Source organism: Apis laboriosa, unplaced genomic scaffold (genome assembly GCF_014066325.1).
Source record: "Apis laboriosa isolate Shangri-la unplaced genomic scaffold, ASM1406632v1 scaffold40_cov151, whole genome shotgun sequence".
In the NCBI taxonomy this organism is placed as follows: Eukaryota; Metazoa; Arthropoda; class Insecta; order Hymenoptera; family Apidae; genus Apis; species Apis laboriosa.
The window spans coordinates 5,996,896-6,023,009 of NW_025223180.1; the positions used below are offsets into that span (position 1 = coordinate 5,996,896).

The window sequence follows — 26,114 nt, forward strand, 5'->3', positions numbered from 1 at the left end:
ATCCAAGAGCTTACGATTTAGTTAGAAAGGCAATTTCGTTTTTTTCCGTAGAATTTCCATAACCGTTATGTCGACGCAAGATAACAATGCAAACAATTAACCATCAATAAAGCGTTTCCGGACTGGTTGTGCAACCGAGTATATATGGATACGCGATGAGCATCGTGCATCGCGAGAAAATCGCTTCACGCGAACGTTCAAGGTTCGATCAAAAGTATCCACCTTTCGCTTCGATATAATTGCCGGACTGAAGATGCCATCGTCGTCTCTTGTTATTTACCTTGCTGACCGTGCTGCCGTTCGCGTGGCCTATCGATGGCCTTGCCGCAATCTGTATTACGAATTATCTTAATTAATTACCGTTTATTATTATGTATACAAATCAAATAGAAAAATATCTCGTCTTGTTTTTAAATATAACCGGTTAAATAAATTCTGTATCCCGATTTAAAATATTTCTAATGGTCAAAAATTGGCGCGAAGCGTAGTATCAATTATCAAACTCGATCGATTAAAATCGATACAATAATCGATACAATAGATACAGTGAAGAAGATTGCATATATATATATCACACTTCATAATAAAACGGAACTTCAATTTAATATTTTCGAACGAATATAACGAGTATGCACGTGTATAAATGATTGTAACTTGTAAGCTGCAACTTTCTGGATCGTTTGATTATTACGTCGGCTCGTAAAGCATTCGGATGATAGCCGTACCAGCCGTGCCTTTGTCAGCCATAACGCAGGCCAACATGGGTATAATTCACCCTACGGTTCTCGACAATCGATCGTCAATTTGCATACGATGAATCTCCTTTCAACTTGCATCGCATTCAATCGTGGTGCAAAGTTAATTTATGCAATACGAGAAGATTGATACCTCGTGGTTACCGTTGTTGTACTCCATAAAAGCATTCTACCTTTCTAACAATGTTATTAAAACTTGTTAATCTAATCCAGCTCCGATTCGTATCGGTATATACGATGGATAATATCCGATCGAAAGTTTCAGGTCAATACGATTCCAATATCGTGATCCTAAATTCAAAAGCTTATTATTATTATTATTATTACCTTTGCTTTTACGAAAAATGCATCTTTTGCCTCAGAAATATATCATACTTTTATTTCAATTACGTTTTAATTATTCCCATCACGAAAAATGATATTCGACAAATGTTCAGTGAACATTTTTTATTTTTTTTCTTCTTTGTTTTTTTTTTTCTTTTATTTTTACCTGAAAATCAAAAGAAGTCATCAGCAAAAGAAGAACAGAGCAGGCAGAACAAACCTGTAATAACACGTCGTTTTCCCCAGTCTGGATAACCATAATTTCAGGCAAAATTGAATCTTTAATTGCACGGATCCGATATGACGACGATCAGTTGGCGCCAGTCAGAAAATAAGAATAAAAGACACTCAGGCTCACTCGCTTCCATAGATTTCTTCTCCGCTGTTTTCCTTGCGTTTTCTTTCTCGCGTGTATCTGCGCACACGGAAACGGTCGCTTCCTATTCGAAAAATAACAACTCCGACTCGAGGTTGCAACTTGATTATCGAGTCGCGCGGATTAATGCACGACGATAAGAAAATTCTGCGTATTTTCACACAGAAATGAAATGCTCGAAGGATAGAAACAGATCCTTGAGCGCTATCTATTTCCGCGCGAGAAATCTTTCGTACGGATTACCTTGCACATCTCTGATTCTTATAGTTGTACTTGATCACGAAAATGCGAATCACGAAATCCCCACGAGCTTACGAAAGTCCTTGGAATAATTGCCAGTGTGCATTTCAAAATGTGTTAAAAATCAGGGAAACTTAATGAGGGATAATAATATATGGATATAAGAGATGTATCTCGCAAAGAAAGTAAATATATTCAAAAAAAAAAAAAAAAAAAAAAAAGTAAATGCTATTATTCATCAAATTATGAAATTTTGCCTGAAATTGATTTAGAAAAAATATTTTCGAACGATGTAAATAAGAATTGGAAATTTTTACATTATGATTCCAGCTTGCGTTATATCATCCAACATCTATTACCGCGTTGTATCAAAAATTTCTACTTGTCCTCGCGTTATTTTTTCCATAACGCGAACACACGTGTGAACAAAGATTCTGATAAGCATACAAGTACGAATACTAAATTATCGCACACGTGTAAGACAGGATGTACGAAGACATTCGTAACACGCTATTGAAAATTTCCTGTAAATATCAAATCCAAGTGATTCGTGCCGATCACGGATCGGATGGATCGATCGGTTGAATGTTAGTCAAATGTTTGATCGATTCGCATTGGCATTGACCTTAAGCGAGCGCGTCTCAGTCGAGAGCGTCTACATTCGAGAAGAAGAAGAAAAAAAAAAAAAAAAAAAAAAAAAAGATCGTCGACGGATACACGTTGCGTAACGCGCGAGATTTCATAGGAATTAAGGAACGATAAGCGTGATCAGTGTGGCTCGTCTTGGCAATTGTTGCCTTCGCTGAAGCGCCATTATGGATAATCATCTTCGAGCCGCGTCGATGCAACTAACGAGTAAAGAGAGAAAGAGAGGAAAAAAAAAATCACACCGCCCGCCAGACCGATTTTGCGCGCTTAACCTTGCGAGAAGGTTGAACTCTTGGGTTATAATTTCGCGTTCGAGAGTCACGTTAACGATTATTATCGGTAAGAAGAGCGCGGATGTTGGTGAATTTTAAACGCACGCGATAGGGTTGTGGCATTCAAGGTTTCTCTTTCCTTTTCTTTTCTAGATATTTTAATAATCCTGTTTTAAGATCTTCCAATTCGTCCACCAATCTCGTTTTTCGTTTCGACGATACGCGGGAAAATTTTTGAAAAGATTGATAAAGATTGATAATAAAACTAAGGAAATAGAATTTTCCTCTGGAATTTAAAAAAATTGTTCGATCGAAGAAGAAAATAATAATTAAATTCGTTCGATTAATTTGTCTTGTTTCTCGAGAGGAGGAGGAAAAATACAAAAGGGTAGACACGGAAGAATCGTTCGATTACGTAATCTACGAAAGAATAATCGTCGACAGAGAAAAATAGACAGACGTCGGATCGAGGATCGAGACGCGGATCGAGTGGTAGATCGACTCCGATCTTCCTCCGAGTTCGTACCAGATTCTTCACCGTGCAAGTTCAAGGCTCCACAGAGCGATACGGATACCTACAAGGTCATCGAGTGTGCAAATACTGTGATTATAGCCGCGTACAGGTGCAACTACATTTTCATTGTCGGAGATGAGACGTGGCTGACGTAAACGTGGCACGTATTAAAAACTTTTTGAAACAACTTCTCGAGACCAAGTCGCTCACACGTCTCGCATATTTGCCATAATAATCGTCGAATAATAATATAATCCAGTTCTGTGAACGATAAGCGCCACCGTGTTTTCCTTGAGTAAGAAACCGTGTTTCTCTCCCGAGCCGAGATATTCGATTAATTCCTACCGTTTCGCGATCGGCGTTGCTCAATGGGAATGACAGAATTAATCATCGACCGGCTTTATTACTCACTCGACCCCGAAATATCCAACGGGAGGAAAGGAGAGAGAGCTGTTCTCGGACGGAACAGATAAGGTATTTTCATTCATAAGCCGTGAATCTAGCGAGCTAGATCGAGGAACACGTCATACCGGTTTCCGACCGCTTTTTCAATTTTATTTTATTTATTTATTTATTTTTTTCTTCCGATTAAATTTTTCTCACCGTGGTACCAATGACGTGTTCGACTCGAATAAATAGGATTATTAAACGCGAAATTATGGATCGAATTGGTCGTTATGCAACCATAAACGATTCGAACAAAATTAATCTCACTCCAATAGAAGAGTAAAAACGGTTTTCTTAAATTCGTCCATATATATATAAATTTTCTTTAAAATTCGATCGATTCGTTTCTCTTCGTCAAATCTTTGTCGAACGATTTTTCATCGTACATACCATTCGCAAATCAACAGAGAAAGATAATACACGATCCGTCTAAAGCGCGACAATACCACATCGTACATCATATCCTGTTACAAAAGACGTGATCTAGAAAGAAAAGAAGAAAAAAAAAAACTGAAAACCTCATAAATAGTTAACAATGGGCGCATTATTAACCATTGATATTTCACTTTTATTACCTATTGAACCTATCCTACCGACTAGGTCAGTGTTAGCACCAAGTTAGGATATCGGTTAGTCACCTTCTTTCTGTCCCCCCTTCCCCCTCGTTTTGAAACAACGGGGGGAGTGTACAACGCAACGATGGCGTTGCAGATCGTATCGAAAGAATGGGACAATTGTTTCGAGGTCATGGTCGAATTGCACGCCGAGCGTAAATGTATGTCGTGTATATCGATTGTCATCGACGCGTATATATACGACGTGTACACGCGTACAAGAAGTCGCGAGCCACCGCGATAAAGTCCCGTGTCCGATGACACCGATAAACCGGATAGAAATATCGACCAGGGAGGAAGGAGGGGAGGGGGGAGGGGGCAAAGGTAACCGCGCGTAATTATGCGGACTATTCGTTTCACGGGTTCCGGTACCAGCGCGTATCACCTTGCAACCATTCGACCCTGCCGTTTCCAACGGTGACGTGACCATTTAACAAGTGTCTTTCGATCGGTAGCTGAATTCCATACCTAGGTATAATATACTTAGCAAATAACTACGATTAATCGTGACCCAGTGAAACAGTGAGGAAACTTTGCTCCACTGACGGCTCGAATCCAAGTTTAGTCGGTGGTCTCTATGTATGAATATCGTATCGTCACGTCGAGTCACGATATCGCGTTATTATTACTCGCCCCTAAGCTCGAGATAGAGGATCGATCTTAATATAATTAAATTTAAGGTTAATTCGTAGCGAAATTTCTTGAATTCCTTGCACACGATTCGAAGATCCGCGTAAAGTCACTGTTATCGCAACAATTTTGAAACGAAATAGCCTATTCCGATGACTAGATGTAACGTCAAAGGTAACCCCTAATTCCATGTCGTCGAATAATCAATCGATTTTAAACAGATTTACCATTGCATCGATTACGAAAACCGTGCCTACACGATTTGCTCGAAAAATCTAGATAACCTATAAAAATTAAAGTATCCAAGAGAAAGATATATCGAAAAAAACCGTAAAACAATAGAAATATCCAAGGTCTAGAGAAACGTCGAACATTTGCCACTGTCACGCGTTATCCCTACCTAGCTACGTACCACAGCTTTTGTCACGTATATATATATATATATACTCCAGAACGGGAGGAGCGCAAAACCCTGCTCGACGGGAAACGCTGCAACATTCCAATCGTTGCGAGGATGCAGCCCGGTCCCCGCAGCGAGAGCAGCGTAGCCGGCGAAAGGGTGCGTCGAAACAATTCCCCGGATACACCTGATCGCGGCTGGAAGCCCCGGAGCGTTTCCCCATGAGCGGAGCCGAGTCAGGTGGGAGGTGGAAGGTGGAGTTACGGGTGACGAGTCTCGGCTGCGGCCTCTGGTAGGGGCCCCTGGCGTCGTTGCGTACCCTGGTAACATTGGACCCCCACTTGCACGTTCCCAAGTCGGAGGCGCATATACGACGGCCCGACACCGATATACCGACAACGACAACGACGCCGACCGGCGATCATCATCCGTCCTAGCGTCTGCAGTTGTTGCAGTCGGCTCACGGCGCTCACCGTCGAGCACGCGACCGCGTATTCCAAGGGGATTCCCGCCGTTTCCGTACTCCGTACTCTTCCATACTTTTATTCGGGCATTTTTTTTAACGCCGCCAAGTTACGGCCGTTAAGCGTTACGCGATACGAAGTGTGAGTCACACACAGGTGCCACGGAACCGGACCCCGCTGCGGAGAAAGATCGCGATTCCATTCCTCTTTCTCCTTCTTTCTCTTTCGCCGACCGAGACACACGTACACGCGCGCGTATCCGCACGCACTCCGCCACTCCAGTCTGTGCCGCGATCGGAATTGGGAAGGCCTAGAGCGAATCCAAGATCGGCCCCGCTCCCCACACGCGTTTCACCCGACGTGCGTCCACGTCGATGACTCTTGGACGAGTGATCCGGGCACAGTGAGGGTATCCTCTCCTCCAAGAAGGGGTATCCACAGTGACAGTGAGTAAATCCACCGTGTGAATTCGGTGTCGGATCCAAGGATTTTCTTCTCCGAGGTTCACAGGACCACGGGAGAGAGAGGGAAAGAGAGGGGAGAAAGAGAGAGAGAGAATGAGAGAGAGAATGAGAGAGTGAAAGAGAGAGAGAGAGAGAGAGAGAGAGAGAGAGGGGGTCGCGGAAGAGTACCATGTCTCTACCGTTCCATGTCTCTCCGTGAAACTTGAACAATTGGGAGGGAAAGCGATATATTCACGACGCGAGCACGCTCTTCTGTCGGACTTTCGAAATATTCGTCGACTTTTTGCCTTTCTATTTGCGTAGGATGTTCCTCGCGCGTGCACGCGCGCGCCAACCGCGGGAAATCGGCTCGAGGGATCGAAAAAACGTTCCGTCGATTTTTCCGTCGATCGTGATAAAACGATTGTTTCGTTAATACGGGTCGGCCGCCTCGATACATTTTCGTAGACTCGGTGAATCAGCCGACCGATTCCGTTACTCGCGTTCGTGGAAAGTTCAAGGAAATACGGGCGTGCTCTCGGCTGCTCGCTCGCTTCGTTCGTTCCCCAGCCTCGGTTGCCCGCTTTCTTAAATCCTTATTATTTAGCGGGGGCCGATCATTTTCGCGATCCCGATTATATGATAATTGCCGCGACACACATATATTCGACGTGGGAGTATTACTTCATGCTCGAGTAACTTTTGACATATTGGAAGCGTAATCGGTTGTGACACGAAACCGCGTGCAACCCGCGATCCCTTTCCAACTTGTACGATTTCTTTTGTCGATCGGGGTATATGTATACCCCGTGACTTTAATTTTTGAATAGTTGTCCAATTTTGATCGAGAGAATCGTTCTCTTTTATTATTATTTATTAAGAGAATTGGAGCTTTTTTCTTTTCTCGTTAATGAAACGTTTACGTTATAAATATTTCGAAAGGGATCTGTTCGTTCACCTCGAGCTCAACCTGGATTCTAGATCACCGATCGTAGACGTTCATTGATCGATGCTCAGACGCTGTTTTTTATTCCTGCCTCGTTGAACACGATGAGTCAACGTTGCTCGATATCTAAAACGATCGTAGAGAGAGCATTCCTCCAGTCGTTCTAGCTTTTGAGCACGGTCTATTTTTTTTTTCCCCTCCCCTGAGTCGCAAATTGAAACGAGTTTTTTCAACGTTTCTGGAACCATTTTTATCCCTCATAAATTATACGGCGCGTAGAGTTCGACGGATCGACCGGCTATATTTATTGGCGTATCGATCCATCAAAACGATTATTATCTTCGCCGGGTTATTATTTTCACTAATAATAATCAATATTTCGTATCCATTATTTATTAAGAACGTTCCTTCCAACTGTGGATACAAGATAATCCCTCGAATTTCTAAAAATGCATAAAAAAAAAAAAATAATGTTTAAGCAACAATGACACGAATCTCGAGCAAATTATCGAAGCGATTATTAAACTTCCAATATATTTCGAGGGAATTTTATATTTTAGCAAACGATTCGTCAACGTATCCAGAAACTCTCGGAACAAACGTCGTCAGCCTCGGTCGATTTACAATCCCCCGTAAGAGATTGTCGTATCGGCGTCACGTTCGTTTCCATTCACGAATCGGTAGGAACAATAAATCACGTTTATCTTGGGGCCAGCTGGAGGTTACTCGTACGAATCAACGTCACGTTGCAATAACGGAACTACGTCATAAATTAGCAAGAGAGCTGCCTCGGCGGCCAGGTAGCCCGACAAAAATTCTCTGGCTACCTCGCGTCACACCGGTTTCTCGGCACCGTTCCCTTCCACGCGATCCACGGAAGGTCAAGTACTTTTCACACTTCCATCCATTCTTCCGGTTATCGACCAGATCCTTGCCGATTCCTCGTCCCCCTTTTTCCCCTCCAAATTTCGTATTCGAAACGTATTAATGCGATCCTTCGTTCTTCGAACTCTAGAGAGAGAGAGAGAGAGAGAGAGAGAGAGAGAAAGAGAGAAAAAGAGAGAGAAAGGACCAAAGGACCAAGGAAAAGGAGAGGAAGGAAGATTTCCAGCGGGTGATTCGTTGGATTTTTCTGAGCCGAGGTCTAGATACGAATCGTATACGAAGAGGAGAGAGAGATTAAGAGGAAATTAGAGAGGTCTCGATAGGAGTGCAGGGTGGAAGTCGAAGTCGTTGGTTACGTCGGAAGAGCGAACGTTTACACGCTCGTAAAACGGTGAAACGGAGGGGGTTTTACATGCGTCATCGTCGTGCGGGTACAAATCGCACGCGACCATACGTTTCGACGACAGTACACGTGCGTAACGACGCGCTCGATCGCTCCTGCGAAACACGGGGCTACGATCCTCTTTCAAGGACACACGGTGATAAATGCGGTGCCGGAGATGACGTCCTCCGCGTTCTCCAAAATGTCCATCCGGCTGGTACTGCTGTGCTTGGTCGTCACGTGTAACGGTGAGTACGAATTTCAATTTTTCCAATTCTTGTTTTCCATTTTGCCTTTTTGCAATTTTTTTTTATTTTTAAAAAAGAAAAATGTAACTTTTGGTATATATATTTATATATATAAAATTGTCTATCTTTGATACATATCATATCATATTTACTTTAATTATGCTGTTTTTGTAATTGAAATGTAATTGAAGACTAGAAAAAAAACTGGTAGATCCAGTTAAGAAAAAGATGTAAATGATAGATTAGAGTTATATTTGGAAAAAACGTGAATTAAAATATCGAAATTACGGTAACTTTTGCTTCGTACGAAGATAGAAAGTTGAAAAAGTTATGATCCTGGACGACGTTGTTGTTTATTTGTTGTATGTCCATTTGTTAAAAAATGTTCATCGATATCTGTTGGCGATAACTTTATCCACAAATAAATAATATGCGTTTCACTTTTTCATAATGATAGTTTTAAAAACAGACCGCGTGACGCAAATGTTTGTATAAGATTAAATAGTTTCGCGCGTACTCATCGTTGGCTGACTCGATGATGAATTGAAATTTTGCGCGTTAACTTGCCGCCAGTAAAAGTCAACGTATAACCAAGGAACAATAGAATTGCGGTGAATAAAATATCCACGATAGAACTTTCGATCGTCTACTAATTAATCGAAGCTATTAATTGTATGAGAACGGAAATTTATAGCGAATCGAGATTACAAATAGGGTAATAATATCGGTCGATCGACGACACGGACAAATTAATATGCTAGAAGCCGTCATTTTTACGACTTCGAAGGCCTTAACCTCGACAAGGGCCTCGTATAGCCTTTAAGTGTCATCACAGAGGTTGCATTCGAAATGATCGGTGCGAGGGCATTCGATTTTACTGTCACTGACACGTAATATTCAACTATTAAACTATTAATAGTGTCGAATTTCGACTTCCATTTCAAACCTTGATTCATTCAACATATTCATCAAATAAACCTTCATTATTATATTTGAAAAGAAAAGAAAACTTGAATAATTATCTTCCACTTCTATAGAACTTCTTTAGATCGTAAGAAGCTTACTCTAATCACTTTTGTATTATTATTATTAATCAAAAAATTTGCTTCCAAAATCTTCCATTTTTTAATTAATCATAGTTTCGAGTAAGACTTCAAAGCTAACAACGTAATTATTATTTTATAGATGATCTTTATATATCTTTGTATATTTTTCAATTTTCTTCTTGCATTATTCAAATTAACGATCTGAGTTAATTATGAATTAATTTTATATGAATAAATATCTTGTTATTTATGAATGAAACAATAAATATTATTCCTATATCTTTTTCCTTCTTCGTTCCAAAATTCTCCATCATTTTATCCTCCTCCAGTTTATATAAAATACTTTCCTCAAACCCATTCATTCTCAAACGATATCTAAATTAATCAAAATCCTCGCATCGAAGGATATATTCATTCACGATAAACCCTAAAACGTGTGTAAATCGTGTGTTTCTTCACCTTGGCAATGAAACCAGCTCTCAAGGCGATTCCGTCGTCGCGTTTCGGGATCTCCATTTCTCTTTCCACGCTCTCGATGATTTCGTTTCATTAAAAACGCGGCACGTGCGCAAGTCGGCTGTCCACCAGGCCACGCGAAAATCTGTGTTAACAGGTTCGATTCACTTTCGTCGACTGTGTCGCGTGCCTCGCTCAAATAACAAACTTCACGATTTTCGCCTCGCGATCGTCGTGAAAAGGAGGCGAAATCACGACGATCTCGACGAGTGTGTTCACAAGTGTAATCAGACCGAGACGTTGACCACCGTTTTGAATCCTCTTGTTGATTGTTGCACGAAATCGCGATTCCCCTCGCCGATTTCGGATTATTAGAAATGTAATTGGCCGCGTCCAGATGAAATTTTTCCTCCTCTTAAACGAATATAGAGAGAATTCCACGGATAAATCCTCCGAGTTCGATTTTCTAGATAGTCAATACAGGAACAAGGATTTATTTCGACCATAAATTCTAAAAGATGTTTTTCCCAAGTGACGGGTTTCGAATATATATTACAAAGATAAACGTTTCTTTTGGAGAAAGGTTGGAGGATTGGAGTGAATGAAATACCAGAATGAAATACGAGCGTGATACGAGTTGAGTTTTTAATCCTGATTACTTGATTTGGATAGGGATCTTCTAATTATTCCGTACAGTTATCGTATACGTCATAGTTGACCCTGTTTTGCGAGTTTGTGAGAGTATGTTAATTTGAATCAATTTGCAGTACAGTTTGGAAGATTGGTTGTAAGCTATTCATTCATATCGATTGCAAACACTGATGTACGCGTTGATCGAAAGAGTACCGAAAGGAAAGGAAAGGATCGAAAGATGATATGCGCGCGATATTCAAATAATTGTCATATATTTGCAGAAAAACCATTGAAACGTTCAAAGAGAGAGAATGATGAAAATTTTATAAAAGAACGTCGGGTAAGAGCGAATCGAAATAAGTGGGACCGAGATATCCAATAACACAGATATCAAGTTGCCGTGAAGATGTTTGCATCTCGACTACGATTCTTTATCGAGAGCGAGATGCAAATTGAAGCGATCGTGCGTGAACAACTCGAGATCTTGGACCATGCACCGTGATTCATCGAAGAAAGAGAAGTTCGTTTACTCGCCGGAAATACTCTCCTCTGTGCATGTAATTACCGCGTGAAATTACGGAGCCACATAAAAAAACCTTATTACTTGTCGTGTAATAATATTACGTGTAAATTCAAATTAATTTAATCCGTTCGAATCTCTGATGGGAAAGGAAATTGAGATTATCGCAAGAAAACGAAACAAGAAAAAATCGAAAAAAATATTTATGAGATACGTGGCTAAAATTATCCATATCCCGGGGATTAACGATATTCTGAAACTTGATTCGAGACGATTGAACTTGAATTATGCAATTTCTAAGAAATTAAACGCTGATATCATATCGATAAAAAAATTTTTCAAATTTTTCAAATTTGCTCGATTTGATTTCTTGACTTTCGTTCGATATAAATATATCGATCGTGATTTCGATGGGATACTTGATATAATCCGATATCACAGAATTTTGGCAGCGGTGGATCTTTTTGTCGATCGTTTTTTCGATGCTTTTTAAAACATCCGTGGAATGGGCGAGGAACGACGGGCCGAAAGAACTGGTTCTTCTGCGGAGGGTGGTTAAACTCGATGCAATGCATGCATTTAGTGAAACATCGCTCTGGAATGCAAACACGTGAGGAAGGGTAGGAACCTGCATGGGAACTATTGTACGATCCTGCCGTTGTAGGATCCACGCCGATGAATTTTATGCATTCCATGGACGCGCTCGATTTCAAATTATCCTTTTCCTTCTCATTTTCATCGCGATACTCGCAATATTTCAATTTTTTTCTCCATTTATATTACGTGAAAAATACTTTATTGGTATACTTTAATTATTAATTTCTGAGAGAGTTTTTCTGAGAAAGTTTTAATTAATAAAGAGTGAAGAAAAGCTATTCTGCTGTACTGTTTTCGATCATTCGATTCGTCGTAGTCATATTTGTTCGAAAAATTGTCAAAGAAATTAAAATTCTTATTTCTTTTGCTTAAAAAAAAATGGCATCGAGATTTTCTACGGGAAAATTGGTATTGGAGAATTTTCGATGGCTGATATTCTTGATGTTTCAGGAACGAAGCAAGATACACGTCCAGTTGATACGAAGCATTAATCTGTAATATATCTACAACGAATCTTAGGAAAGAAAGAAAGAAAGATTCGTTTTTTTCTCATAAAAATCCAAGCACTCCAACGTGAGACACGATTATAAAATTACTTATATAATTTTAAATTCTTTTTCATTTCTCGTTCCTTCTTTGACACGAGCGTCAAGCGTCAACAAAATAATATCATCAAATGAAATTTTTATCGATTCGATTCGATATCGATTTCCTCCACTCCGTTTATGCAGCTTCAAAAAACAAGAGAGGTTCGATCAATATTTTCCTTTTGACGCGGTCGCGACTGATTATATACCGAAGAGTTCGAGGAACGGAAATGCAGTTCGATGAATTTCCGGGGTTAATCCCGATCAAGAACGATGCGTTTTTGTATCTCGGTTGCGGGAAAACGGACAAAGATTAGCGAGATCTTTCCCGCTACGTTCGAACACGTAGCCAGCCGGAGCTGATTTTGTAATATTTCTCGAGAATCTGTTCGTCACGATGCGAGATGCGAATAATAGATAGAGTCGAGTGAAAGAAACGGCATGCGGAGAAATATGAGCTGCTTCTGAGAGAAGAAGTAATTTCAGTCGATGAAACTCTCCGTTTCTTGTGGTTTCTTGATCGACTCGGATTAATCGCGTATCCGTGTGGAATTCTTTCGCGTCTTCATCCTCATTTCACGAATCATCAATGTGTTTAAAATAATGGATATACGAATAATTTTTTAAACGTTTAACAAACCTGCAGATCACCATTTCGATACAACGAGTAATCGAGATATATTCATAACGTTTGTAAGGAGACGTGCATAAAGTGGATTAAAGTAATTCGATCGCCACAAGTCTCGATTTAACCGGTCTGCCTCGGCGTCGATTAAGCCGGTTAATCGAGATCCCATGGCATTAAGCAGCTCTTAGAATAGAAGAAAGTATAGGAGAATTCAAACGAAGAAATATTCAATTTTTTTTTTTTTTTTTTTTTTTTCTGTAAAATCATCTTTCCTTGAAAATACATCTTGAAATAATGAAATCCTTTTTTATCTCTTCGAAACGCTTTCTCCTGTGAATCCTGTTCAGAAGAAGAAAAAAATTCGGGAATGCGCTCGAAACCTTTCCAGGAATTTTGACCGTGACAATCGTTTCCTCGAACGATACTTCTTCTTATTCATCCTTGTTAAAAATCAGAGAGAGAAAGAGAGAGAAAAGTATTTACCGAAAATGAAACGACGGTCATCGATTATCATCAATTATTAGATTAATTTTCAATTAATCAAAGGAACAAGAAAATCATTTTTAAATAACGTTCACTTGTTTTCCATTTTTCTCAAACTTGGTAACGTGTATAATTTATTCGTTGAATGTTTCTTCTTGTGCGTGTAGATAAGACACGTTGCGAATTTGAAAGAGTCGAAGCAACTCGATTTCATACGAAAAATTAAAAAGTCTTGCGTCAGTTATAATTCTTTAATCACGTATATATTTCTCCTTTCGATGTACGATTCATTTAATGCTCAAGAATGAGTTAGGACAGCAAGTGACTTCAATTGAGAGAAACTTGATTAAACGAGTTTCGATATCCAATATTTTCGAGATGAAATGATAATTATTTCTGTTTTATTCCATCTCTTCTTTTAATGATCCCATGTTCGATGAAGCTTTGATTTTTGTTTGGAAAGATTTCTATCTCTCTAATAACTTTATTTAATTATCTCCAACTCTTCTAATATCTTTTTATATTCCTTTTTATATTTATAAAGAATTCCTCTTCTAAATTAATGAATCTAGAAACACTTCTTTGTAGATCATTCGAGAAAAATATGTCACGCGGAATTTATTTGTACCAGATGGAAATATTATAAATTATTACTTTTATCTTTTTTTCTTTTTAACGAAGCAATTATCCCCCCATTATTCTATACCGTATGTTCAAGTGGATCTTATATATATAGCTTTACACAGTTTGCTTTCTGCCTAAGCATATCAATCGTGGATACCTTCATTCCGGCGAGGAATAATTAAAGACTGATTTCACTGCAGGAACAGTTAAGTGGGTCACCTGAAAAGTATGCGCGTCAAAAGTTAATAATCGTTCCGGGCTTTGCCGGGAATATTTTAGATTACCGAGGACGGTTATCTACACGCATTCCACGAAACACAGTTTCTCGAAATCCTGTCGCAAATATACGGTTTTCCGTTCTGTACCGAGCAAACTGTGTACATATTGGCTATACAAAAATACTAACCAAATATTCTTAACAAGTTTAAACTTTTGCATACTCCGTCAACATATGTATACACACATGTATTATACATTCTCGAAAAATATATAATAGTCTTAAAATAGTTTCCAACTGTCCCTGAAAATTCGGTACGCTCGTATCCTCGTATGCTGAATTCGAAACACTTTCGAAAAATTCGATTTCCCTGAAATCATAGCGGCCGTTGCTCGTTTTTTTTTTTTTTTTTTTTTCTCTTTCGACGAAGAAAGAAATTTGGTCGAAAGGATCTCGTTGTCGTTTTCACAACGGAAAAGGCAACGCCCAGCGGACGTATTTTGAGTTTCACAACGTAGCGTCTACGTGGGAAAAGAAATCGGCTGGTCTCACTAATTGTCCTCCTCGAGACATCGATGGCGGGTTAACGGCCGTTGGTTTGCGCGTCTATCGACGACTTTTTCTTAATTGCAAGAACGAAATCCTTCTCGACTCGAGACGGACTCCTCCAAGTCGAATCCTCTTTTTTCTTTTTCCTTTTTTCTCCTCTCCTTTCCCTACTTCAACTCGTAGCCGCTCCTCCTCCTCGGCCGCAAGAAATGGCTGGCCTTGTCTCTTACGGTCGATAATCTCGGGATGGGATTCCATTGTTGTGGAATTAGTCATGGCGATACCTGGGAAGATACATCCGGGACGGGCAGCTCGAATTCTCGAAATGCCGATGTTTTAATCGGCGTCGTTATCCACTTGCGGCCAATCGACCGTTAAAACCACCGATCGACCCACAAAAAGATCGGGTGGGTAGAATGGTATCGTATGGTAGAATGGTAAGAACAAGGGAACGAATCGAAGGAGAAATATGTAAATTAAATACGCGGTGTAATGTATCAAGGATACACGGATTTAAAATTAAACGGAGAGAGAGAGAGAGAAAGAGAGAGGACATCGATGAATCGCGGCGGGCAACGATCGAAAATTACGTGGCGGAGTATTCAAGGACGCGGTGAAGAAAGTAAGAAAGTATGGAAGAAAGTAAATGATGGCCTTGGACTGGCTGAATGAACTCGACCTGGGTTAGATGCTGCGGGAACGATCTTCCGTTTCGTTCTTTCTCCTCTTTATTCTATCGTTTCGAATAATTTTGTTACGAATATATATATATATATATTTCAATATATATCGCGATATATATCGCGATAATGTTCGTTGTTTTGAGTGACAAGGTTACTCAAATCTCTTTTAATTGATTTAAAAACTTTTTAATTGATTTAAGGGGAGGGACGGAAGCGAAATAGTTTGGCCAAAGCCGTATACTGCGTTGGATTTATTAATATTACATCAGTTGGTATCACCTGTACACACGATACTACCTTATGCAATAATTCTCACGGTTCACTACCGCGAAGTCAAATGATGAAGGATGCCGAGTAGCCGTGTCACAGTTCCAGGCAATACTTTAAAACACATAAAATAATATTTAATACTCGATAAAAACGAGAAACAAGGAAATGATGGCTTAATAATCATATTGTATGGAAATCACTGTTATTCAGAGTGAAAGTTTTTCAACGAAAATCTCGGATATTCGATTTATTCCCCTTTAAAATTCCTTTTCTCTGTCTCTCTTATTTATTAAATTATTCTTAACTCTTCTCAACTTCACTTAATTTAACCCTTAATAAGTATATTATTATTTCGCGAATATCGCGGAATAAAAGAAAATCTTATTCTTAGATTTTCTTTTCCGCGCAAATATCTAATCCACTTTCGTTAAATTATTATCGCTCATTTATAAAATCTGTTTAGACACACTGTACAATAATAGTCATTGTAAATTATATACAGTGTGATGTAATCACACAAGCAGCGTTTGAATCATCATTGTCATCAGCGGTTTGCCTACATAGGAAGCAAAGCGATATCTCACGTTTATCCTACGCGAAAGCTATAAATTTTGAAGTTTATAAACGACAGATGTAATGAAATTATATTAGCAGCTACCAATATACGTATATACCAATATGCAAAAGCAACACGTATCCTCGTAAAATCACAGAGCCGATGAGTGTGTCAATGTAAAGTGGGAAACGACCTTCCAGTGTCAGCGACCACCTTTACTCGTCTTGAGGACGAGCTCCACGCATGGCGAACGTAACGAGACAATAAGTACCAAGGACCAAGTTCGGCATGGACGCGTGTTACATACCGTGGCCACGTAGAAAGTGTGGAACAACGGTGCACACGTTAACTTTTTCATTCAGAGAAATTTATTCGTGATCGTCCGCCGCCGACAAATATGGCCGCGGCTTTTTAAATTAATGATACCACCTCGCGAAAATTACCACCTCGAGAATTTTGTTATACGGCTGCAATTCTCCTTCGAGTAAAACTTTTTTCCTTTTTTAATTATTAACTCGTCCTTTCAAAGAGTCCAAAAGATCCCAGCGTTGATGCAGCGCGGTCGTAAAAATTTTCAAGATGAAACTCGAAGATAAAAAATCCGAAAAGAAAGTGTTAGAAAACGAAGGAACGAAGAAATCATCGAAACTCGATAGATTGCCAATGAGATCGTGCAACTCGTTACAGAATTGGACGATGATTTGGTATTCTCGTCGCATCGCATCGAGGCGAGTTTTACAACGCTAATTCTTTGTGGTTCCCCCTTTTAACAAATATTTTATTATCGATCCGTCCCTGGTTCTATTTGCACATGGCGACAGAGACGCGCGACGCAAGGCGATTGTCTACGTGACTGTCGTAGCTTCCTGCCCGATGTGTCCTACATATGTTCAACCGAGTTCCTTCGGATCACGAAGTCGCTCATCGTGGAAACGCTCAGCTTGCTCGAATCTTCGTTTCTTTTTTTCTTAAAATTTGCAAAAAATCTTGATCAAAAAGTCTCGAGCAAACAATTTTTCGTCACGAATAATATAATTCCAATAAATTCCGACTGAATAATTCTTGTATTAATGATCCAAACAATGATACAACAGATATATTGTTGTATCGGGCCGGGAAAATTATTTAAACTAAATACGCAATTAAATTCCAATAACGTATTCCAATAACGAATCCTTTCGTTCGACGATATCTCCGAAAACTTTTATATGTAAGACCAGTTGGCAATTTAAAGAGACGTGATCGTATTGTTGATACCACATTGTCGTGGAATTTAAAATATTTGTGGAATTTTCAAACACGTTTGACGACCTATGAAGCAACATTCACACGGGCCATTTTAATATGTGACTTTCCTTTTCCACGATCTTACTAAACGCGCTTCCAACATAACTATGTTATAATATCGTATTATAACGAATTATAAATTCCGTATATTTTATATACTGAATTATATTTAACTTGCTGTGTTAATCGTTCTGATTATCTGTTCGCACAGGTGTACCTGTGCCAGAAGAGACTGATGAAGTTACCACGATCAAGTCCACGACGATCACCGCGATCTCCATCGATCCCGAAATCAAGGGCCACTCGATGGACGATATCTTGCCAGGAACGAAAACTCCGCCGAGTCCAGTGATATTCGTGGACGTTCCAGAACACATAGAGACGGAACTCGGCTCATCCGTGCTTCTAGCGTGCAGAACCGCTAATCCTGTGGCAGAGTGCCAATGGTCCTGGCAACCTTTGCCTCCGGTTCACCTCCCATTACCGGATATCAGTGAAACTCCGGCGACCAGTTAGTTATCAATATAATTTTTTGAAAATATTTTTTGCAATTAATCGAACAAACTTTGTCCAAAGTAAAATATTCATTTATGATTTGAATGAAAAGAATCTTTAACGAATCTTTAACGCATGAGTTTTATAAGAGCTCCAACGAAGGGGCCTATTTATTTTTTTGGAAAATTTCATCGAAAGAATTCATTCGAGAATGGCTTCGTCCTGGTTTCATATATTGTTGTTGAGATCGAGATTTGAAAAAAGATCAAGACGGATGATATCGTTCCATTTGTTTCGATCGCGACAAATACAAGCTCGATGATGAGTCAATCTTTCGATACAACTCTTTTGTTTTCCGCGGCATTCATGTGTCCCGCGCAATTATCAGCTCCTCTTGTAATTTATAGCCACCACGGTCTCGATGATTCAGACGACAACCACGCCGACTACAAATCCGTTGCCGGTACGACAATTTCCTGCCTTCGGGAACAATAGCAACGACTGTTCCGTAAGATTCTCGAGTACGAAGCACGAGCAGACCGGATACTGGACCTGCGCCGCGAGAACTTCCACGAATGATCCTTTCACCAGCACGGAACCCGCCAAGCTGAGCATCGTTAATGAGCACCAGAGTATGGAATGTTGATTGTTTCTTCTATCCTTTTCAATTTCTTCCTTGGAAATTTATCCATCGGCTGCGATAATTAAAACGCGAAGAGAAGAGCGGACAGGGGCGGATATTAATGTTAATATTTTTATAAATGTCTAGGTCCCCTGATCGTATTTTCGAAGCTTGATAACATCGTCGAGGTCCCAGCAGGATCCTCGGCGCAAATAATGTGCCAGATGAAATCACCTGTCCGTGAATGCCAATGGTCCTGGCGGCAGTTGAACCAATCGCAGCCGTGGAACCTCGAGGTGAAGCGATTCCCAGCTTTCGGCAACGACAGCACAGATTGCAGTATTAAATTCAAGAACGTGTTGCCCGAGCAAGAAGGATATTGGACATGCGGTGCCAGAATCGATCCGAATTCCTCCTTCACGCAGTCCAATCCCATACGATTTCTTATTTCGGAAGGTGAGAGAAGAAGGATAAGTCGAAATTTAAATTCTTGTCGCATTTTTCCTTGCAATTTATATACACGGGTATCCGTGTATATGAAAGAAGTTTGTAAAATATTTCGTAACGCGATAAAAAAAAACGGGCGTTGATTTTGTTTTTTGCAGTCGAATTCGTACAATTGTCTAGAGGAATTCAAGTGGCATCCGGCGAATCCGTGCTTCTCAGGTGTCTGGTAAACAAGCCGGTAGTACAATGTGAATGGTCTTGGAAATCTTCGAACTCGAGTCAAGAGCCTCTGTTAGTGAAGAAGTTCAATCCGAACAAAGACGCTGATCACGACTGTTCGGTGAGGTTCAAGAATATCTTGTACGAGGAGGAAGGATTATGGACGTGCGGTGTTCGATTGTCACCAGATGGAATTTTGCACGAAGCACCACCCGCGACTGTTAGCCTTCTACCCACAGGTATAAACTGGGGAGGGGGAAAAATTCGTTTCGAATCGAGGAGAAAGAAATATCTTTCTCCTCTCAATTGTTCTTCATCCAATATTTCTTGGAAAATTTTTTGAAAGAAAAAAAAAAATCAAAAAATTAAACACCACGTTCGATTCATTAGATTCATCTTGTTCCTTGTTCCAGCCAAAGTTAACTTCGTTGAAATGCCGACGGACACTTCCGTACCGGTTGGTACGGAAGCCATGTTAAAATGCGTAACAAGCAGCCGTGTGGAGAAGTGTACGTGGTTCTGGAAACCGCTTCACGGAAATGAACCGGAGATCGTCATTGAAGAATATCCAAGCAATGGCGACCTTGGTAGAGACTGTTCCTTCACATTTCCGAAAGTGTATATCGAAAAACAGGGTCAATGGGCCTGTCAAGTGTCGATCGGTTCCCTCAACACGATATTGACCTCGCCGTACGCCAAACTCACCGTATTCGAGCAAGGTATCTTTATTTTCGTCCTTCGATTTCCTCCACCTCTTGTCTACAAGGGAACGAGGCCTCTTCACCAACTGAACTAACTCTTTCTTCTTTGACCCCTTCTTCCGATCTTCTTATTCTATTTTAACAATTTCCACGTTTTATTTCCAGACGACGTAAAATTCTCAGAGCTGTCCAAAGACATCCAAATAACAGCCGGTGGAAGCGTTTTTCTTCATTGTGTCACTTCCTCGGCCGTGGAACAGTGCCGATGGTCCCTGACACCGGTGAACTCGAATACAACGGTAGTGGTGAAGCAATTTCCGGCGGCCGGAAGCGAGGCCAGAGACTGTAGTGTCAGGCTGACGCACGCGCTCGCGGAACAGGAAGGACTGTGGACCTGTGGTGCCAGAATACGCGGCAGACAAAACTACACGGACGCACCTCCGGCCAAGCTGAGTCTCCTGGAACCAGGTATCATTGAATCTTGAGACGGATTCACGGCATTCCTTTCCTTTCACGGGTGAGGGTGTAGAGAAAGCAAATCGTTCACCGATTCCACGGATCTGTGGTCGACCTATTCGCTTCGCGATACTCGTAGTAATTTCGAGACGTGGTCGTCGATCGGCCATAGATCCAAAACTGTGTATAGCATGAGCGTACATTATGTATACATATATTAGCAAAACAACGATGAGTCGAGTTCGACTTGAACTGTAACTATAGTTCAGGGAGAAAGGATTCTAATTATCGAGAAATTGTGTCGAAAGAAACATTTCGACACGATAAAAAAAAAATCTTAATTTGTTTCTTGAGACGACGAACGAGCGTCAAGGAATATTCTGTTGTTTTGGTGTAAAATGATGGCATTCTTTCTGATGAATCAACGATAATCATCACTAAGATTTTTCTCTTACGAAACCATAATATTAATGATCGTTGTGACAGTATAGCGATGCGTATCTTTTAATATTGCTCATTTTGCTTCGCTCACAGCTTCGTTAAAAAAAAAAAAAAACAAAGAGAAATAAATAAATTTTAAAATTCCATTGTTCTTTTTTTTTTTTTTTAAATACATAGATATATAGAAAAATTAATATAAATGACATTTTTCCGATATTCATATTTCACAAATATATCTGGATACTTAATAGTAATGTGACTCATCCTTTGCAATGTATACATGATGTATCGTATAACAAACATTAGTATTTGTGATCGATATCGTTCGAAAGAAACATCACTGGGAAAATACATGGAGAAACAGTGGCTAACTTTCAAAACGATAAGCGAAATCGATCGCGCTGTCATATGTATCACAAAGTCTCTTAGAATGTACAATTGAAGGCCGCACAGGCACAATTAAAGGAATTTGTAGCAAGAACGAAAATAATGATCCATCATCAATCTTAGTATAGATCGCATGTAAGTTCTTCGAAGACTGTTGTGGGTGAAGGCATCGCGGAGGTGATGGACTCTATATGACGATTTCAAGTTTCATAGTGATGTCTACCTCGTTCTATGGCCTATGAATTAATCATTTATATACATATATATTGTAAAAGAGGTAGACAGACGATAAAAAAAAGTCTGTTTTTTCTTTTTTTTTTTTTACTTATCTGCAACTTCTGTTAAAACACGACTTTTTATATTCGCATTTTCTTTTCTTGTTTCTTGCGAGGAATCCATTGTTACGTTCGTGAACAAGAATAGCATTCCTTGCTTGTTACCTAGCATACTGTTACCGTACACAACGCATTTGCATCGATTAGCATTAGATTCTCCTAATTTATCGTTTTTATCGCATCTGTTATTGTTTTCCTCGTAATTTCTTGCTAAATCTTCACAAAGATTTATTAGATCGTTATATTTCGGGACTAACCGAAGCCTGGCAATTAATGAGCGATTAATAATGCTGTCCGTTTCTCTTGCAAAACACATGTTAAAATACGTATTAAAAGAAACGCGTTAAATAACACATCCGGCAATATTGTTCCATCAATAATAATTATTTCATTCACACGATTAAATTCTTTTTTTTTTTTTAATTCGTTAAAGTCTACATGAAATACGTTTTTTGTGCTCACTAAACTATATTTCGAACATTCAAGCGTAATGTTCTTTTATCCTCGTCGATATGGCACGCTTAAGAAGCACATCTCATTAAATAACATCTATCACTCAATGTCATTCACCCTTTCTTATTTATATGCTCAACGGCAAGTCTACGCTCAAATGATTTCGCATTTAGCATAGTTAGTAGCCGCGTTAATAGGTACGCGAAACCGTATTGTGTGTGTAAGCCTTTTCACGAGCACTCTGGCTACATTTATTGTCATTCTTTGTATTATTTATTGTCGAAAGTCACTATTGACAGGAAAAGTGCTCGAGCTTTGAAAAAACGCTCGCCATCGAATTCCGTTAATTTCAGATTTCATTTCAAAATTTTTTCTTTATCTTTTCTNCTCTCTCTCTCTCTCTCTCTCTCTCTCTCTCTCTCTCTCTCTCTCTCTCGATGATCGATGGATTTGAAAGTTTTTTCAAAGTAATTCTGATTAATTCAAGACAATTTGACGAACAGCAGAATAGATTGCCCTGCTGCAAGTAACCAGGGAAAGAGCGTTCACGTTCTTCGTTCGTTTTAATACGTAACGTTGCATTCGAGACGCATTAGCTAGTAATTATTTAAAAAGACTACACGTAAGAAGTTTAATGTTTAAGACTAAGAATATTTATTTGTTAAGCGAAATAAATCGTTTAAGAGACTCCAGTGTGCTAATAATGATTAGACTCGTTACGGAACCGTTAACGAATCAGTTGGCTGATCCCATAGCCAACGTGTTGCTAAATAAGAAGTCAACGTGCCGATGACATTACAAAAAAACTTCACGAAGAAACAGGTTCTTTTTTTTTATTAGAATACTACGATATCCACTTTACTGCTGATGCTCATTATATATAACAGCCACATGTTAAAATTAACGCTAAGACAATTCTTACTGTTAAGCGTCCCATTTGAAATATTTATCTTCGTTTCGGATAATATTGCGTTTTCATTGCTGTCACTCGATCACCTGCAAAGTAATAATTAATAAGTAATAATTACTTTGAATCAGTTGTTTGAATCATTCTATAATTATTAAAAATACAAAAGTAATATCTAACGATATTAAGATTTGAAAAGTTTCAATTCATAGGAAACTCGGTACAGATCGTGTGCAATGATCAAACGCTTTCGTTCGAAGCTAATTAATTACCTACCTTCGTGTGCCATTGAGTTACTGTTAAGTTTCCAACATGAACAATTCAAGAATCTGCACCGAGGTGTAATCGGTGGATCGTACGTGCGCGTTGAGTGTCTCTCCGGCATTGTAAACCATTTCTTTAAATAAATAATAATACGAAAACATCATTGCAACTTGTTTCTGATTCCCATCGTCTTTAATGCAAATACACGTACACCGAATACTCAAATTTCTATCATAAAAACAAATTTAAAATGTTTTATTTGATTAAATGATATTTTTAAAAATATTGTATAATAGAAATGTAATATTTTAATTAAGATAATAATTAAGATAATACACCTTATGCCATACAACATACATTACACATTGACACATTTTTCTCACTGTAATCTAACAAAAAATATATCACATGAAAATTGCTTGTGCACAATTAATGCACATGTATCAATATATGTTTATGGAAAAATTTCTCACTACCGAAGGAACATCATCATCGCTTTCGGTGATTGGGATAGGAAAGGGAATAAATCGATTAAACCAAACACTGAATAAAGAAAAGATTAATGATTTTTAGAACCAGTGACTGTGGTATTGTGGGCTGTGCCCCATCAAATGGTTACTCTTTCGTGCAAAGTAGAAACTATGTTATCAGAAGTACTGTGTCACTGGATCCATGCGCCAAAAATCCATATTTATCAGAATGGAACAAAAAGGTAACTTCTTTTTTGAATTTAAAATTAATAAAGTTAAAAGCTTATGTAATTAAATTCTTCTTTTTCTTTTTTTTTTTTTTATAAATTTTAGGCACAATATTCAGATGAATAATAATACAGGTGTATGTACCTTAGAATTTAAACCAAATTATTCGGATTTAGGGAAATGGATGTGTAAATTCACTGTTCCCCACACAGATGAAGAAATAGGCAATGCATCACTTCTTCTGTTAAATAGTACTGGAGGTATATTATTAGATTCATTAAATTACATTATAAGAAAAAAAAAAATTATAAAAATTATATTGTTATAAAAAATTATATTATATTTTAATTAATTATATTGTTCTTCAATCAAAACTAATCTGATTATTTTGATTAATTTTGTTCAATTAATAATTTGTTACAGATGAAAAATTGGGATGGATAGTTGGTGCCCTGACAACATTAACATTATTTCTGATGATTATTATAGTTGTTTTAGTAGTTTGTAAGACACGTTTATTTGTCAGAAAGTCATCACGAGTTTTAGAAACTATATCTACATCGGAAAAAAAACAAACTTTGCAATTAAACAATGGACATTATATCGAAAATCGAACAAAATTAGATATACAAGTTTCTGAGCAACATGATCAAAATATGACAAATATTGAGAATATTCTTCCTAATAGAAGTCCAAATTTATACGAACGCGTTGGAAAATATAGAAGATCATCAAAGTATGAAAATATTCGAATATGAAAAAAATATTATCATAAAATTTTAGCTTGTATTTTGAATAAACATTTATAAGAAATTAATTTCTTCTTTATTTAAAAGTATTATTATCTAATAACATGTAATAAATAAAAAATATTGAAAACAAATATAAAATATCAGAAAATATATTTCATATAATAAAGTATTTTCTTACAATGACTATAAACATTAATAATTACCTATTATTTAAAAGCATCCAATTGTGATTGTATTCTTTCTAAATTATGATATAAATCTATGAGTTCTTTTTTATCAAATTCCAATGTTAATTTAGATTCGTCTTCTCCTGTTAAATTTAATTGCAATAATGCCATTGGTCGCACATCCTTTTTAATAGTTGAAGATGCAGCTTGAATATTTAAACTCCAATCAATATCTTTAACCTGAAATAAGATAAATTAATATAAAAAGAATATTAATATCTTTTACAATTATTTATATTTATATTTTATAACATACCTGAACAGGAAATATAGACATTTGTCTAAAATGATCAATTATACCTTTACCATATGTAAACCATGCATTTAAAAATATTAAACATTTATCATCATCTGTTTTAAAAGTATTTTTTAAAGTACTTTCCATTAATTGTGGTTTTACAATATTGCAAGCAGCTTGTTTATAAATTAATATTATTGTATCTAAAAGACAAACTAAATCATTTTTATTTAAATCCAAAGAAATTAATAGTTTTTCTTCTTCCTCTTCATTGAATATTTTTGTATTAACATTGGATTGAAGTGTTTGACAAATACGATTTATTAATAAGCGAAATTTACTGTTGTCTATTTGATTTGCTATTTTCAAACCTTGTTCAAGCCTAAATCAAATAATATTGAATTAGATAGACAATTAAAAAAGATCTATTATATTATGATTAAAAGAATCTATATTATATTATGAATTTTGAATTTTTTTTAAATATATTTAAGAATAAAATAATACTAATTGGGATAAATTTTTATAAAAATTCTAAAATTTAAATACTACCGCGGAGTCACTGTAATCCAGGTAGCCATATTATTTGACTGACAAATTTATAGGTTATGTAAATAATTTAACATAGAAAATTAAAGAAATCAATAAATATGATTTAGTATTATATCTTAATATTTTTAACATAAGTCTATAAATTAATATACACTAAAATTAAAAAAAAAAATCAAATAGTTTCGCATCAAATTTT

At 38.0% G+C, this 26,114-nt stretch overlaps 2 protein-coding genes across 6 annotated transcripts; one reads left to right on the top strand and one right to left on the bottom strand.

Annotated features, from left to right (window-relative positions):
- The first annotated feature begins 5,528 nt into the window (after positions 1 to 5,528).
- Positions 5,529 to 24,989, top strand: LOC122715832. 3 transcript variants are annotated; one of them, XM_043938344.1, is made up of 11 exons: positions 5,529 to 6,130; positions 6,269 to 8,588; positions 17,936 to 18,235; positions 18,627 to 18,851; positions 18,989 to 19,297; positions 19,447 to 19,746; positions 19,921 to 20,226; positions 20,374 to 20,676; positions 24,025 to 24,163; positions 24,255 to 24,409; positions 24,573 to 24,989. In XM_043938344.1, exons 2-11 carry the CDS (start codon positions 8,519 to 8,521, stop codon positions 24,905 to 24,907), a joined length of 2,442 nt encoding a protein of 813 aa, XP_043794279.1. In that variant the 5' UTR covers positions 5,529 to 6,130; positions 6,269 to 8,518; the 3' UTR covers positions 24,908 to 24,989. The 3 variants fall into 3 exon arrangements, with proteins under 3 accessions (XP_043794279.1, XP_043794280.1, XP_043794281.1); XM_043938345.1 differs by having other exon boundaries at positions 8,089 to 8,588; XM_043938346.1 differs by having other exon boundaries at positions 5,529 to 5,825; positions 8,091 to 8,588.
- On the bottom strand, positions 22,203 to 26,090 carry LOC122715836 (COMM domain-containing protein 10). Of its 3 annotated transcripts, XR_006346911.1 has the most exons (5): positions 25,919 to 26,090; positions 25,385 to 25,748; positions 25,105 to 25,308; positions 23,464 to 23,679; positions 22,203 to 23,276 (listed from the first exon to the last, which is right to left on the bottom strand). XR_006346911.1 is itself a non-coding variant. In XM_043938352.1 (4 exons), exons 1-3 carry the CDS (start codon positions 25,945 to 25,947, stop codon positions 25,108 to 25,110), a joined length of 594 nt encoding a protein of 197 aa, XP_043794287.1. In that variant the 5' UTR covers positions 25,948 to 26,090; the 3' UTR covers positions 22,203 to 23,584; positions 25,105 to 25,107. The 3 variants fall into 3 exon arrangements, 2 of the variants coding, with proteins under 2 accessions (XP_043794287.1, XP_043794286.1); XM_043938352.1 differs by having other exon boundaries at positions 22,203 to 23,584; XM_043938351.1 differs by having other exon boundaries at positions 22,203 to 23,679.
- Between the last annotated feature and the right edge of the window lie 24 nt (positions 26,091 to 26,114).